The sequence below is a fragment of the Aquarana catesbeiana genome, linkage group LG03, assembly GCF_042186555.1.
Source record: "Aquarana catesbeiana isolate 2022-GZ linkage group LG03, ASM4218655v1, whole genome shotgun sequence".
NCBI lineage: Eukaryota > Metazoa > Chordata > Amphibia > Anura > Ranidae > Aquarana > Aquarana catesbeiana.
Window position 1 is genome coordinate 212,119,986 of NC_133326.1, and position 16,920 is coordinate 212,136,905.

General features: G+C 41.7%; 1 protein-coding gene across 2 annotated transcripts in view; it reads right to left on the reverse strand.

Moving 5' to 3' along the window:
- Positions 1 to 16,920, reverse strand: part of HDAC10 (histone deacetylase 10) — a 98,200-nt gene that overhangs the window by 4,205 nt on the left and 77,075 nt on the right. Inside the window, exons 15-20 of one of the 2 annotated variants that reach the window (XM_073619750.1) lie at positions 14,965 to 15,055; positions 12,961 to 13,046; positions 9,647 to 9,703; positions 9,426 to 9,510; positions 956 to 1,144; positions 650 to 812 (exon numbers count right to left, since the gene is read on the reverse strand). In XM_073619750.1, the coding sequence (XP_073475851.1) occupies positions 650 to 812; positions 956 to 1,144; positions 9,426 to 9,510; positions 9,647 to 9,703; positions 12,961 to 13,046; positions 14,965 to 15,055 (671 nt within the window). Of the gene's footprint in view, positions 1 to 649; positions 813 to 955; positions 1,145 to 8,606; positions 8,781 to 9,425; positions 9,511 to 9,646; positions 9,704 to 12,960; positions 13,047 to 14,964; positions 15,056 to 16,920 lie in introns of those variants that run through there. The other variant, XR_012242841.1, reaches the window with a different exon arrangement.

Consider the following 16,920-nt stretch of genomic DNA (forward strand, 5'->3'; position numbering starts at 1 on the left):
TATCTATTTCACCGCTGTAAGAAATCAAAACACTATCACTAATTTTTTACCACTCAGGCTTCCCATTCTCCTTGTTTTCCATTCAATGCATGTGCTTCCACTGTGGAGACACTTATAAATTTAGTAGTGTTAGGACTGCAAGTATACAGGGTGCCTTGACGAGGCCTTGCAGCTTTCACATGCGTTTGCAAATGTGTGCTAACTAAACCCCTGCTTTTAACATACGGTTAGACAGGCTAATTTGGTTGGTCAGCAGACTGGTTGGTGAGTTGAGCTATGGAATTGTCTTTGGCTTCCCATTCTCCTTGTTTTCCTGACAAATGAATGGGGTAGTAAAAACACCAAATCTGTTAGAGCTTTGATAAACAGAGAGCTGCAAATTTTGAAACAATACTATTTAATCAACACTATTAAAAAAAAGTTTACTTTCATTTTAAAAACTTCCTACTATGGCATAGCTTGGTTTTAAACATTTCTTCATTTTGAAGCTATCCAATGTCCAATCAGTCAATGTTTAAGAAGACTGAGATACCTAAAATGCCATTTAAATCAAGAAATATAAATAAATATTGGCTTAACTACAATGTTGTTTTCAAAAGTTTCATGACACATTGTACAGTGACTCTTCTATAAAGGGACAGGAACCCACCAAAACACTGTAGTAATTTCCATTTTTTCTCCATGACAACTGCCTCATCTTTAAGGTCCTGCACACATTCTTCAGTAGGAGGTTTGTAAGGACCAAAGTCCATTCCGAAATGGCAGCCTGACAGAACATTACACAAGGCCCCTGTCAGCTCCAGTTCAGATTCCTGAAAATAACAACATTTTATTAAAAACAGTATAGAACACTCAATCTCCAATAATAGGGTGTTCTGTTATTTCAGGTTAAATATGTGACTAGTTACCGTAGTTTTTCCAAAACTTCTATTCAACAGGTCATAGCTAGGCTTACCGGAACAATAGAAAGAACTGCTCCTTCAGATAAACCTAGTAGCAGGCTGGTGAGCAGAAGGGTATCCTTTGTACCAATGCTCCTGTTATTCTCCACAGATATGATAATAAGATCAGGCTGGTAGCTGTAAGCCACTGGAAGGATGAAACGGAAAACTGCATAGAAGAAGCTGCTGCCTTCTCCAAGGCTCTGTGAAGAAATGGCACAATGTGACAGATTAAGGGGACCTTAACACTAGCACAAGAAATTTCTGCAATTAAAAATAAACCAAATCAATTATCTACTTAGCAAACTATAGAAAGGTATGGAGTTGAAGGTTCTAAAAACATGCACCGCTTAATTTCCAGCTGCACTAGTTTTACAAATATCAGCCAAAAGTACCTTACAGAATACTTTGGAGGCTTTATCTCCAAGGCAGTTCTTTTGTTTAGTTCTGGATAGAGTAGGAAAGGCTATGTAGTTGATGCCAAGCCAGGATCCATAAACTTCTTAAAAAAAATAGTTAGTTACATAGTTACATAGTAGGTGAGGTTGAAAAAAGACACAAGTCCATCCTATGTGTGTGATTATGTGTCAGTATTACATTACATATCCCTGTATGTTGCGGTCATTCAGGTGATTATCTAATAGTTTCTTGAAGCTATCAATGCTCCCCGCTGAGACCACCGCCTGTGGAAGGGAATTCCACATCCTTGCCGCTTTTACAGTAAAGAACCCTCTACGTAGTTTAAGGTTAAACCTCTTTTCTTCTAATTGTAATGAGTGGCCACGAGTCTTATTAAACTCTCTTCTGCGAAAAAGTTTTATCCCTATTGTGGGGTCACCAGTACAGTATTTGTAAATTGAAATCATATCCCCTCTCAAGCGTCTCTTCTCCAGAGAGAATAAGTTCAGTGCTCGCAACCTTTCCTCATAACTAAGATCCTCCAGACCCTTTATTAGCTTTGTTGCCCTTCTTTGTACTCGCTCCATTTCCAGTACATCCCTTCTGAGGACTGGTGCCCAGAACTGGACAGCATACTCCAGGTGCGGCCGGACCAGAGTCTTGTAGAGCGGGAGAATTATCGTTTTATCTCTGGAGCTGATCCCCCTTTTAATGCATGCCAATATTCTGTTTGCTTTATTAGCAGCAGCTTGGCATTGCATGCCATTGCTGAGCCTATCATCTACTAGGACCCCCAGGTCCTTTTCCATCCTAGATTCCCCCAGAGGTTTTCCCCCTAGTGTATAGATTGCATTCATATTTTTGCCACCCAAATGCATTATTTTACATTTTTCTACATTGAACCTCATTTGCCATGTAGTCGCCCACCCCATTAATTTGTTCAGGTCTTTTTGCAAGGTTTCCACATCCTGCAGAGAAGTTATTGCCCTGCTTAGCTTAGTATCGTCTGCAAATACAGAGATTGAACTGTTTATCCCATCCTCCAGGTCGTTTATAAACAAATTAAATAGGATTGGTCCCAGCACAGAACCCTGGGGAACCCCACTACCCACCCCTGACCATTCTGAGTACTCCCCATTTATCACCACCCTCCGAACACGCCCTTGTAGCCAGTTTTCAATCCATGTATTCACCCTATGGTCCATGCCAACGGACCTTATTTTGTACAGTAAACGTTTATGGGGAACTGTGTCAAATGCTTTTGCAAAATCCAGATACACCACGTCTACGGGCCTTCCTTTATCTAGATGGCAACTCCCCTCCTCATAGAAGGTTAATAGATTGGTTTGGCAAGAACGATTCTTCATGAATCCATGCGGATTACTGCTAATGATATCGTTCTTATTACTAAAATCTTGTATATAGTCCCTTATCATCCCCTCCAAGAGTTTACATACTATTGATGTTAGGCTAACTGGTCTGTAATTCCCAGGGATGTTTTTTGGGCCCTTTTTAAATATTGGTGCTACTTTGGCTTTTCTCCAATCAGCTGGTACCATTCCAGTCAATAGACTGTCTGTAAAAATTAGGAACAACGGTCTGGCAATCACCTGACTGAGTTCCCTAAGTACCCTCGGATGCAAGCCATCTGGTCCCGGTGATTTATTAATGTTAAGTTTCTCAAGTCTAATTTTAATTCCGTCCTCTGTTAACCATGGAGGTGCTTCCTGTGTTGTGTCATGAGGATAAACACTGTAGTTTTGGTTACTGAAGCCCCCCCGATTCACTCGTGAAGACTGAGGAGAAGAATAAATTCAATACATTTGCCATCTCCCCATCCTTTGTAACCAGATGTCCTTCCTCATTCTTTATGGGGCCAATATGGTCTGTCCTCCCTTTTTTACTGTTTACATACTTAAAGAATTTCTTGGGATTTTTTTGCTCTTCTCCGCTATGTGTCTTTCATGTTCTATCTTAGCCGTCCTAATTGCACCCTTACATTTCTTATTGCATTCCTTATAAAGTCTGAATGCTGAGGATGATCCCTCAACCATGTATTTTTTGAAGGCCTTCTCCTTTGCTTTTATATGCATTTTTACATTGGAGTTAAGCCATCCAGGATTTTTGTTCGCTCTTTTAAATTTATTACCCAATGGGATACATTGGCTAATGCCCTTATTTAATATGCTCTTAAAGCAAACCCATCTCTCCTCCGTATTCTTTGTTCCTAATATTTTATCCCAATTTATGCCTTTTAGCAAGGTTTGTAGTTTAGGGAAGTTGGCTCTTTTGAAATTCAGTGTCTTTGTGTTCCCTTCATGTTTCCTATTTGTGTGATTTATACTGAAACTAATTAACCTGTGATCGATGTTACCTAAATTGCCCCGTATTTTCACATCTGTGATCAGGTCTGTATTGTTGGTAATCAGTAGATCCAGTAATGTTTTATTTCTAGTTGGTGCGTCTACCATCTGACCCATAAAATTGTCCTGCAAGACATTAAGGAACTGGCGAGCCTTAAATGAATGGGCGGTTCCCTCCACCCAGTCTATGTCTGGATAATTAAAATCCCCCATTATGATAACACTTCCCATCTTTGCTGCTAATCCAATTTGTGATAGGAGATCCGTCTCCACTTCCTCCCTCAGGTTAGGGGGCCTATAGCATACTCCCAGTATTATTTTCCCCTTAGCTTCATCCCTTTGGAGCTCTACCCATAAGGATTCCACCTACTCTCTAGCTCCCTCAGTGATGTCATCTCTCACATTCGCTTGTACATTATTCTTGATATATAGGCATACCCCTCCCCCTGTCCTCAGTGAAGAAGTTCATTATCACCTTTTGTTCTTGTGACACCCTGTCACTGAGACAGAAAGTGAAGAGAATCTTCCAGAGGGCATGGACTGCCATAAAAACCAGAAAGAGTTTGTAAACTCTCTCTACTTTATCCAAATATGAGAACGTTTCGGATTGGACCCAGGCTTTAACCCCATAGGCCATTGTGCTTATTATTAGCTGTAATGTTTTACTGTGCCAGTGATATAGGTGTATTTATTGTTTAAAAGGATTTAACAGATATATCACTATTAATAATAACAACAACAAATGTGATTAAGACTGGCAAAATTATTAAAACGTAGCTACAGCAAACTGGCCTTGATGCATGGAGAAATCCACTCTTGAGAGACTACATGTACTATTCGTCCTCTCACAATCTCTATACCTGAATTATCACATGTGGTTCCAACATGCGATCCTATCAGAACTTCTCAAGGCATCTATCCTTTCTGTAGTATGGTCGGATGATCATGAACGCGTCATAATCTTTTGCCATCTTTAGCACAAAAGCCCATATCGTCCACTTGGACTTTAAATGATTTCTTATTGTCCCATCAGGACATATTAGAAAAATTGTGTCCTATTACCATAGACCATTTCCAGCAGAACGTTGGTTGACTCAGTCTCCCCACCAACCATGGTACAGGAAGCTTATAAGGCTGTTGAACGAGGCCACTTAATACAAATATCTGCAGAGGCTACATCAAAGGGATCAGAGCAAACAGCCAGAATCAGAATGGGAGCAGCCCACTAGGGCCCACAAAGGCAGAACGTTTTTTTAATCTTAATGCATTCTATGCAATAAGATAAAAAACCTGTGTGCAGCAGCCTCCCCAGCACCCCCTAATTACTTACTTGAGCCCCATTCTCTCTCCAGCGATGTCCACAAATGTCTAAGCCGTCAGGATCACTGCCCTGATTGGCTGAGACACAGCAGTGGCACCATTGGCTCCTGCGGCTGTCAAAGTCAATCAGCCAATCAGGGGGAGAAAGGGGGCCGGGCCGGGGCTCCGTGTCTGAATTGACGCATCACTAACACCGCACAGTCCTCACCCCTACACAGCGCTGTGCACAGACTGTTTACGGAGGGGGAGGAGGAGTCCGAGGGACATATGCCGCTGTGCCTATCCTGCGCTGTTCTGAGGTCTGTAAAGTTTTTATCCAAATAGACATGTGCTGGGGGGAAAGCTATGGGAGGGGGGGTCTGCACTGATGGAGGGACGGTGGTCTGCATTGATGGGGTGGGGGTCTGCACTGAGGGGGGTCTGCATTGATGGAGGGAGGGGGGTCTGCACTGAGTGGGGTCTGCATTGATGGGGGGTGTGTGCTGATGGACGGGGTGGTTTGCAATGAGGGGGGTCTGCACTGATGGAGGGGGGTCTGTACTGAGAGGTGGTGTGAACTGATGGAGGGGGGGGTCTGCAATGAGGGAGGGGAGGTCTGCACTGATGGAGGGGGGTCTATAGTGATAAAGGGGTCTAGCACTGAGGGGGGTCTATACTGATAGATGGGGGTCTGCACTAAGGGGGTCTACACTGATAGATGCGGGTCTATGCTGATAGAGGGGGGCTATACTGATAGATGGAGGGTCTGCAATGAGGGGGGCTATACTGATGGAGGGGGTCTGTACTTAGTGAGGGGGGTCTGTACTTAGTGAGGAGGATCTATACTGCGAGAGGGAGGTCTGTACTTAGTGGGGGGTCTATACTGAGAGGGGGGTCTGCAGTTAGTGGAGGGGGTCTGTACCGAGGGGCGGCTATAGTTGGTGGAGGGGGGGTGATACCAATTTTTTCCACACCAGGTGACACCAACCCTAGTGACGCCACTGGCTGTGACTCAGCTCCAGTGCACCCATAGGAAGCTGCTGGCTGTGGGGGCACTCGATAGGAGGGAGGGGCTAGGAGCAGCAAAGAGGGATCTGAGAAGAGGTGGATCCAGGATGCTCTGCGCAAAACCAATTGCACAGAGGAGGTAAGTAGAACATGTTTGTTGTTTTTAAAAAAAAAAAAAAACAACTTTACAATCACTTTAAACCTTTGCCCTTCAAACATAAAAAAAAAAAACAAATGCGTTGGACTAAATGGAAGTTCTACACCCATAGTAATAAGCCAGGCACCATACTGCCTAGAGGCTTGCATCACATTGCACCACAATCAAACCTATTTGTCTCCATACAGGTCACCTCATTCTCACAAGCAACCTGGTAGTGGTCTTGGCAGAATTTAAGCATTGTTTGTCCCATCTTTATACTGACCCTGTCTCCTTCCCTACGGATAAGGCAGATGTATTTTTTCGCAATATTCAGCTTCCCCACATACCAGCTAGGAGCTGGGACATGCTAGATGCATATATCACTATGGTGGACATAAATACTGCCATAAGCTTGCTCCTGTATTCCAGCCCTATGGATGCCAAATATGATGAATTGAAGATATTGAACATATGGTTTAACAAGCGCTCTTAAGGGGACCACCACAAAATTCCACAATACATGGTTTCACTGGTGGCACTTTTCCTAATCAAATGCTTACAAACAGACGTTCATTGGTCCCTTTCCTTCCTCCCCCAGAAAGTCCCAGTTGCCCCTAGTGTAATAACGCTTCACATTTTTCAGCGTTCCCGCTATGAGTGGATTACTTGGCCCCTGGTGGCCCAATTGTTTACCTCTTCCCATCTCTGCTCCCTACCTCTCCTTTTGCTATCCCCCTTCTAGCTCCCCTTTCTACCTCTCCTTTCTGTCCTCCCTTCTGGCTTTTGGTTTAATTTAGACCCCAATAATCCATTTCTGTTCCATATTCATTTATTGATATGAATTTTCATTATCTTATAGAAATGTTTTGCAAACTGTGGTAAGGATCAGGCTCTGACCTTCTAAATAAGCCCTGGGTTTATGCCTCAAGGACTTCACACATGTAGCAGATTGCCTTATACTTCACCCAGTTGCAGCCTTTTTTTTCTGACTTCTGTATTTGCTTATGTAAGTCTTTTAAGTGGGTTTGTTTATCCCGTTTCCTGGATGAGCTATTGTGACTTGTATTCTATTGTAAAATTCTAAATTACTTCAAAAAGAAAGAACGCATAAAAAAAAAAATGGTGCCAAAATCTTTATACAGGCAAAAGACTGGGCTGGGGTGGATACTCCGCTCTTTCTGATCTTCCTACTAAACATTTGCAGCATATTTTTAACCATCTTAAAACTGGGACCCCCTTTTTTCCTGAATCCTTAAAAGCCAATGTGGTCCTGATCCCCAAACCAGCAACTGACCCACAATCATAGTCAACCTACAGACCAATTTCCCTTTTAAATATGGATGTTATAAATCTTACCAAGATCCTAGCTATCAGACTCGACTCCTTTCTTGGAAAAATCTTTCACAAGCACAAAGTTGTTTTTGTACCAATCAGAGGAGCACGCAAAAACCTAGATATGCACGGGCTTAAATTAGCTGGAGAGCACCATAAACTGTTGCTTTTCACAGATGACATTCTAATGCATATATCCTTTCCTCACATCACCCTTTCTAATCTTTTCATAGTTCTCGGACTTTGCGCTTTTTTCAAACCCTTCAGTCAATACAACAAAATACAAAGCTTTAAATTGAAAAACTTAACTTTCGACCTACTTCAGTTGAAATGAACCACCTCCCTACCACATCTGGGCGTCAAACTTACCTCAGCCTTTGGGTCTTTTTTTAAAGCAACCTATCCCTCTTTGTTTAAAGATTTAGACACCCTCCTTACCACCTGGACACTTCTAACTATACCTTGGTATGGCAGGAATCATGCACTAAAAATGACCTATTTGCCTAGACTTCTATACCATTTGTCTTGCCAGACCCAATACCGAGTCATGTATTGAGACTGAAACCGCTTACATTTTTTGTGGCAATAATATACCAAGACTTTCGGCCTTGGTGTTATACCACCACAGATTAACAGGTGGGCTTGCACTATCCAATCTAAAACCAATTTCTTAGTGGCTCAAATTGCTTCCCTTGTATCCTTGCACGCCACTCAGCAAATGCCCATCTGGACCCACTTTACAATAGCAATATAGTCCCCTTTTCCCATAAAAAATTTAATCTAGACCCCCCCCTCCACAGGGCATCCCCCTGTCAGAACAAAATAGAACGGCAGGGGAGATCGCTGTACTAACATCGGATAGTTAGTACAGATGCTTCCTCCTGAGCGGTCAATTTTTTTTCATTTACCCCTGCTGGGTTGAATGAAAAAATAAAATAAAAATAAAAGACTACTAGTGTGTTTGAGGCTTAAAAGGAATTCCCATAAGAGTGTTTGTTCTTTGCCCAGACTACCTTACTCATATAGCATATAGTATTTGGAGCTCAGTGGCGGCTGGCGATCATTCTTTTGGGGGGGGGCAGGCAAACAAACCTACCAGCCGGTCGATCGTCCCGCACTACTTACCCCATCCAGGTCACAGGCAGCTTTCCCACTGCTTCTCGTCCTCATTTGCTTCCCAGTTGCTTCTCCTCCTCGGGGGCTTTAGCAGCTTGCCAGCAGCTTCTCCTCCTCGGGGGCTTCCGGGGTAGTTTCCCCACTGCTTCTACTCCCGGCCAATTGGGTCTTAGAAGCCGGTTCCTGATTACCCAGGAGGAGAAGCAGGAAGACATTAGAGAATATTAATTTGGTAATGTCACACAAGTGGGTGGGCCCAAGCCCACCCATTTTGAAGCCAATTAGAGCCTCTGGCTCTGATCATGTGCTTCTAAGAAAAAATAAATAAACACCATAGAAAGCCATGCGTCCGGTACCCTGCATGGAGATTAGGGGCTGGGCGCATGGAGATTAGGGGGGCGGCGCCCCTGCACCCAGTATGAGTGGCTGCCACTGTTGGAGCTACAACTTCATCTTGTTTCCGTTATGTATTTTATGCTTTGCATCTCTTCACGATGCCCAACTTGTTTGATGCAATCGTATGCTTGTGATCTATGCTACTATCTGCTGTGTATGCTACCAAAATTCAATAAAACTTTTGTAAAATAAAAAGTATCTTCAGGTTCATTGACAATTTGGTATGATAAAGGTGCTTCAGTAATATACACACAGGGCAGGAGGCAACTCTATGGGCAGTTGGCCTGAACCAATGTCTAGAGCCAGTAACATGAGAAAAGTTGTTCCTAAGGTACTGATTGGGGGAGTATACTAGTTCATCTCATTATTCTGTGTGTCCGAGTACAGCCTGTGTTATTGGGGATGTGTAATGTCAGCTTAGAGTTTACTTACCTCATTCCATTTTAGAAAGCACTTATAGTCTGAATGGGCCCTTTCTGTTGGTTTGTCTTCAGATATTATGAGCATAAGGGTTTTCCTGCAAAGTATATTAAAAACTACTTAAGTATTTATATTTTCTCAAAGAGATTTGTATAAAAATGAAAAGTGGTGTGCATAATGCTCTGACAAGAACAAAATGTACAGGGGCAGCTCAATCTGCAGTCAAAACTTACCCATCATTTGTTGTATCAAGTTTAGGATCCATGTCTCCAATACAAACACATAGCACCCTGTTTATAAGAAATAAATATAAACTAGTTAAGAACTTTTTAAGACTTGAGAAAATGTATTCCCTGGTCTTCAATCTGTCAGTATGTGAACATAAATAATTATTATATCTGAATGAAGACAGGCAAGTAGCCAGCCTATAAAATGCTCCTGAAACCCATATCATGCACAGGTCCATTTGTTACACCTTGCTGAAAACGGGTGTGCATTTTTCCCTTCATTTAATTTATAGTTTTAATTCCTTTCTCCTTTGTATTGTGAGCAGTAAAGTTTTGTCAGTGCAATTGCATTAACGAAGTATGATTCAAAAGTTGCAAAGTTGCCTGCAGATAGTGAAAACACTCTGTAAACCACTGTGTATACACTAGCAATAACTCTATCTAAGGACGAGTTTCTAAATAAACAATACATGAGCTGGAGCTACACAGAGGTTGCCTTCTTCACACAACAGTCTAATCAGCCTTGTGCTAAAGTCATGACCATTCTGATACTACAGTAGGTATTAACCTTAGAGATGATGCCTGTGGTGATTACATATAAACCAGGACCATCTGAATTGCGATCCATGCATGGACAGGAAGGATGCCCGCTCTTTCGGATTTTCCCCCTTCAATAAGCGCAGCCGGCTATAGCAGTGCATTCTGACAATGTGGATAAATCGAGTCATTTTTTTCTTTTCTTTCATTTAACCTGCTGGTTAAATGAAATAAAAAATTTAAAAATACTCATCTATGAGCTGCCTTAGTGTTGCTAAATTGTTGCTTATGGCTACTTATGGTTTCTCAAGTTCATCAAGACCTGTCATGTCAAACTAGTGTCTTTTGTCCAACATAAAGTTTTCTTCTTTGCAATCCATGGAGTTCAGCATTGTCTTCTTTATTGCTGAAGTTCACCATGCACCCCTCTCCTAGCAATCTCCAGACAAGAACTGTAAAGAAGGCTGGGTGCTGAACCTCAACACAAGCATGTAAATTGTAACCGCAGCCAGGTGCATGGGTAGCTTGACGCAGCATTGAAAGTGGCCACTAGGGTAGTGGAACAGATGAATGGCAAACAGCCATCTATCTGCATGTCCTTGCCGGATTATTGACTGGAGATCAGCACACCTCATCTGCTCTGAGCCTGCTAACTTTCCATCACTGCCTGGGATTACTGGTCAGCACAATGTAAGATTTATCTGAGAACTTCAATAAACTTGGCATCTTTCTTGGACATTGTTGTGTTATGTGGAACTTCCTTTAGCCCAAGTGTACATATGCTTAGAGTCCAGCTATTACATTCCCTATACATACAACAGTTTTCTGTATTTTTTTTTTTTTTTAGTGTTATTTCTTACCATTCTCCTAGCATACTGCCTTCTTAAAATTCCTGTTCATGTACTGCTAACTAGCAGAAGGAAACTTCAAAAGTCAAAACTAACCTTAGAAAGTATTATTTTACTGAAAGAGTAGTTGATGCATGGAATAGACTTCCAGTCTCCAGAGGGAGTGAGTCAGTCAAGAGTAAAAGTGGATTCAAACATGCTTAGGACAAACCTAGATCTATACTCAGGCCAAAAAAAGTAAAAACAAAAAAAAAACAATTAAAAAAAAAAAACTGTATACATATATATAAAAGAAATTGGGCAGACTCAATGGACCACTTGTTTTTTTTTTTCTGCCGTCATTCTTTTGTATGTCACAGTTCTCTACCAGGTGTTTGGGAACTGTTGCTGTAACTGCTTTTAAAGTGTTCACTGGAGCTTGCATCAATTTGTTAGTGCATCTAAATCTGCGAGTGCATCTAACACTCCCCTTCCCCAAAATTAACAATTCTGCTGTCCAATGGTGGATCTGTTTCCCCTTCATCCAGAGTGTAGACACTCTAATGCCCCGTACACACGGTCGGATTTTCCGACGGAAAATTTGTGATAGGACCTTGTTGTCGGAAATTCCGACCGTGTGTAGGCTCCATCACACATTTTCCATGGGATTTTCTGACACACAAAGTTTGAGAGCAGGCTATAAAATTTTCCAACAACAAAATCCGTTGTTGGAAATTCCGATCGTGTGTACACAAATCCGACGGACAAAGTGCCACGCATGCTCAGAATAAATAAAGAGATGAAAGCTATTGGCCACTGCCCCGTTTATAGTCCCGACGTACGTGTTTTACGTCACTGCGTTCAGAATGATCGGATTTTCTAACAACTTTGTGTGACCGTGTGTATGCAAGACAAGTTTGAGCCAACATCCGTCGGAAAAAATCCTAGGATTTTGTTGTCGGAATGTCCGAACAAAGTCCGACCGTGTGTACGGGGCATTATACAGCAAGTGTGTTACTGGCCAGATCACCAGGTAAAGAGGGGAAAAAAGCCTAAAAAAAAGCCTAAAAGAAAGCAACAAATGCAGCCACTACATCCAATGATAAGCTGAAATATGTAACATTTTTGGTTTGGTTTTTAGGCCTAATACCTCTTTGACTTATCTACCATTGGCGTCAAATTTGAAGACTTAATTTTCTTAAAGTCATTACAGAATCAATGGCTTTGGAATGAGGACAATAGAACTGGACCAGCCACTATGGGATTTTTCTATAAACCTAAGGTCTAACATCTTTTTTTTTTATCTCAGCCTCAGAGACTTGGTAGAGTTTTAGGTTAAAGTGGTTGTAAACCCTTACACACAGATGAAACAAATCTTCCTACATATGTTATACCTGTTTACCTGCGTGTCTTTTCTCCTCTACAGCCATTTAAAGTGCAGAATTTATACAGCATGTCTGAGCAGTCATAAAAAAAGGGGGGGGGGGGGCAGAGAGCTGACATTACACTCTGATGAGCTTGCTGCTTGCTTTTATTAACCATATTTATTGATATATTGACAGCCATTTGGTATGGTAAAGTTTACCTAGTCGTTTCCTTTTGGAGCCCATGCTGCCTTTTTTAAAACAGGACCAAACTTGAGTCAAGTTTGGTGGTTCAAACTCTGCAGTTATGAGAATCTTTATATGCTTTTTGACGTCAACGTGAACTACTTGGCCAATCACTAAATTCAAAAAGATTCTGCACATTTCAAGATAATGCATAACAATAGCAAGAAGCCCACCATTCTAATCTGCTTCTAAAACTTACCAGAAATTCTCTGGTAACAGAAAATCAACTTGCTTAAACCATACTTCTTCGAGCAACATGAAGCATGGAAAGGCAGCGCATGTATACATACACACCAATCTGGTAAGTAATTGCAACTTTTTTTTGAAGACATTCAAAATAACCTACCGTTGGAAGCTCAGACGTGAAACATGCTGCAATGCAACTTGAGTCAAGAGAGATGAGTTTGAGGATAATGCAATACAGTTCTTTGTCTAGCGAAAAAAATGTGAACCAATAAGCACTCTGGCATACATTTTATATAAACGGGTGGACTTTAAATCTCGCTTAGTTCTTCAGATTCCGAAGATGATTTTACTATGTGTAAAAAGTTGCTGCAGTTCTTGATAGTAACAGTCTAATGTGCAGTCCAAATTAATCACAGATTGACTGAGCTTTGTAACTGCAGTGTAATGAAAGGAGGAAGGTAGTACAGAAGAAGCCAAAGAGTGGGAATAGCAGAAATGGGAAAAAGGTAGTAGCAGGAAAGACATGGGTTTATGCATACATAATAATTATGATTTTTGAAAAAGGTGTTTTTAAACACAAGGATAATAATGAAATAAATGGTTTAGACTGAGGCTTTTTTCTCAGAGAATAGGTGCAGGAACTCACCCTACCCAGCCAACTCTGCACCCCAAACCCCCTCATTCCACGGGGTGAGTAGTAAAGTGGCGCCAAATCTGCCTATTGCTCAAGGCCCAAGAGGCACAGATTACCACAGTTAGGAGCGCATAACACACAGGACTCAGGAAAGCGCACTCTGCAGTGATGAGGTGTGTGTATCGTACAGGGCACAGAAAAAAAAAAATCAGTCCAAGGGACAGTATTTATATATCTCCCCCAATGTAACCACCTTTTGCTTACCTGTGTGCTCCCCATTCACACCTCACCTCTGCAACCCTTGTCCACAGTTCACCTATGCCCTCCATCCACAGCTCACCTCTTCTCCCCCTGCCCCCCATCCGCAGCTCACCACTTCTGACCTCAAGCGCCCACCCACAGCTCACATCTTCCTTCCCCCCCACCCGTCCGCAGCTCACTTCTTCTACCCATCTGCAGCTTACCTCTGTACCACTGCCCAGAGCTCAATTCTGCATCCCTGTCCACAGTTCACCTTAGCACCCCCCACAACTCACCTGTGTACCCCCTGTCAGCAACTCAACTCTGCACCCCCCCCAAATCTACAGCTTACACCCCAGTCCACAACTACAACTTGTCTTTACCCCCCTTCCACATTTTACTTCTGCATCCCCATCTACAGATTACCCCAATCGACAGCTCTCATCTCTTCAACACTCCAACTTTCAACTCTTCACCCCCTTCCACCATTAAACAACCTGCTGATCCCCCCCCCCCCAGCTCTTGCCACATGTACCACCTTGAGTGCCCGGCAATGGGACACAGAAGCCAGTGAAGTAAGTAGTGAAAAAACTTCCTCTTCGCCTTCTGCGTTCAGCAACATGATGGAGAGGACAGGGCTGCAAGAGGTGGCAGAACACCCTGATCCTGGGACACAGGTTGCAGGACACCTGTCTGGAAAGTGGGGCAGTTGGTAACTATGGGATTGTATGTACATAACATTCCAGGTTGAAAGTATGACTAAACAAGTCCTAAATTCAGTTCCTAGGTGATGTATAACCTCAAAGTAAACAAAAACATTTTACCCTCCCTGACTGAGCCAAATTCTCTTTCATGTGACTAACATGCATCCCTGCCAGACACTGCAGCTTACAGTGGGGGGTCTAGCAACAAATGAAGTTTGGACAGACCGGGACTAAGTGATATATGATGTAGCTTCTTAATTAGCAGGGACAATGCCGATAACCAGTCACTTTTTTCACCCCACTGTAATACATGCAGGCTCATCCTACATGAGAGTAACAATTCTGCTCTGAAATTAGCAGCAGAGCAGCATCATTGTCACACTATTAGAGAGGCTGCATTAGGTGGACTTCACAGTCAGGTATTTATGGGATTTTGCACGAAGACCAGAATAAAACTCTACAGATGCACATATAGTTACCTGCTGCAGCACAAACTATTTGAAGGCTATAGTTCTACATTAAATCATTTAAACATGCACAACTTAATAAAGTGTAATAAATAGAGCACAATGTATTTTAAACATACCTGTCCGTTTGCAATTTTATCAATAGCAGCTAACGTTTTGCCCACTGATTCCAGCAGGCTTTCATTGCCCAAATTCTCTTGGCTGAAAACACTGAATATAGAAAAGAATACAAAAAGTTTACTGGAACAGATAACTGTACCATTTGCTCTACAAGCTCTGCAATATTAGACAAATAGTTTTTAAGGGGTCTAGAATATCATAGCTTAACATACCCCTGTATAACTTATTTCTGAAGCCAAGTAGGAACTATAGTGTATTTTCGGTAAAAACAAATTTTTGTGTTTTTATTGTATTTGTGCCATTCTTCCATTATATACTTTGCTTTTCTGAAGTTTCCATGATGGCATTTTATGCACAGATTTGTTTCCTTCTAGACTTCCACTTTAGCAGCATATACACACACACACACAACACTCTATTTCTAAATTTTGCACTCTAGTAGCTATCTGTAGATCAGACCACCCACCATCCTGAAATGAAGAATGGTCTATTTTTTTAAATTTGTGATGGAATTAAAAATGGAAATAGGAAGGCTCTGCGCTGCTTTATACATAAACAGTTCACTATTTTGCAAATATTTAACAAAATGATGGCTACCAATTTTAACTGAAATAAAAATGAATAAATAAAATGATATATTTTTTATGTATTGAAATGTTTTTGTTTTTTTAAAAAAACCTTAATTATGTATACCACTAGAGGTCGTTCCCTGAGGATTCTTTCAGCCTGCAGGAACCCTGTCCAATATACTTGTAGATAACAGACAGCGGGTGTTTATGCAGAACAATCTAGCAGAAGATATCTTTTTACACCAGATACACGTGAATGCCATTTATATCTTATAAGTGTGTTCAGTAATAAATCAAGGTGGTGGTTTATCTCTGGACTTGAAATGGAAAACCATACGGTGATAGAAAAATGTACAACCCAGCTCATGAACTTTTTTCTTAATAGTAGTGGTGCTCAATATTTTACATGTGGGCTCATTCACATCAGATAAATGGTCATGAATTTTATTGCACTTTCAAGCTTAGGCAAATAGCACTGTCATGACAAAACCCACTGTTTTCTGTGCGGACCATTGATATTAGCACATGTTCAGGTACAGTGTGAAAAATACCTACAGGCTGTACTTTTGGTGTGTTGGCCTGCATTTTTTTATTCAAGTTATTTGAGAGTAATGCATTTGAACACACGTGGCTACATGGATCCAAAACACATTAATGCATTTTCCATCACATTTTATATGAAAGGCCTTCAGCTGTTGTTGCATCATCCTCCAGACATGGAATGATGAACACCTAATATCAACCAGATTTGTGGCATCAGTTATCCCCTGCAATGGAGGCAGTCCAATTGAACTAGACATCAATGTCGTCTCTTAGGGCTAGTTTACACTAGCATTGCTCTCTAAGGGCCAATTCACACAATGTGCGGTGACAGCTGTTTTACCACATGGTCATTACAGGAAACAATTTTTTCCTACGCGTCCCATTTACATTGCAACGCAACGCACAGGTCCGAAACGCACTGCAATATCAGGCAGCGGACACTGCAGTGAATGAAGTGTACATTTTGTTCACTTAAAATAAAGCTCAAACAAACCAAAAAAAAAAGGGAGCAGTGCGATGAATTGCCCCTAGCCCAGCCGGCAATGCACAGAACGCTGAAACGCTCCTGCCACTCTGTGTTGCAGTGTACATTAGCCCTTTTACTTAGTTTCTTGGTCCTAATGGTTACCAGGCAAAATAAAGTGAGTAACAGGGCCAGAGACGGCAAAAAAACCCTCTGATCCCTCCCCACTCTATCCTTTAGGTATATTTTAAGCTACTAAAAAAAAAAAAAAAGAGGTTTGCTGGAGTTGGCCTTTAATTTGCTCATCTTTTACGTAAAGTGGATCTTTACCTTGAAATGAAAATTTTTCCCTATCCACCCCTCCTCCCTTTTTTCTGACT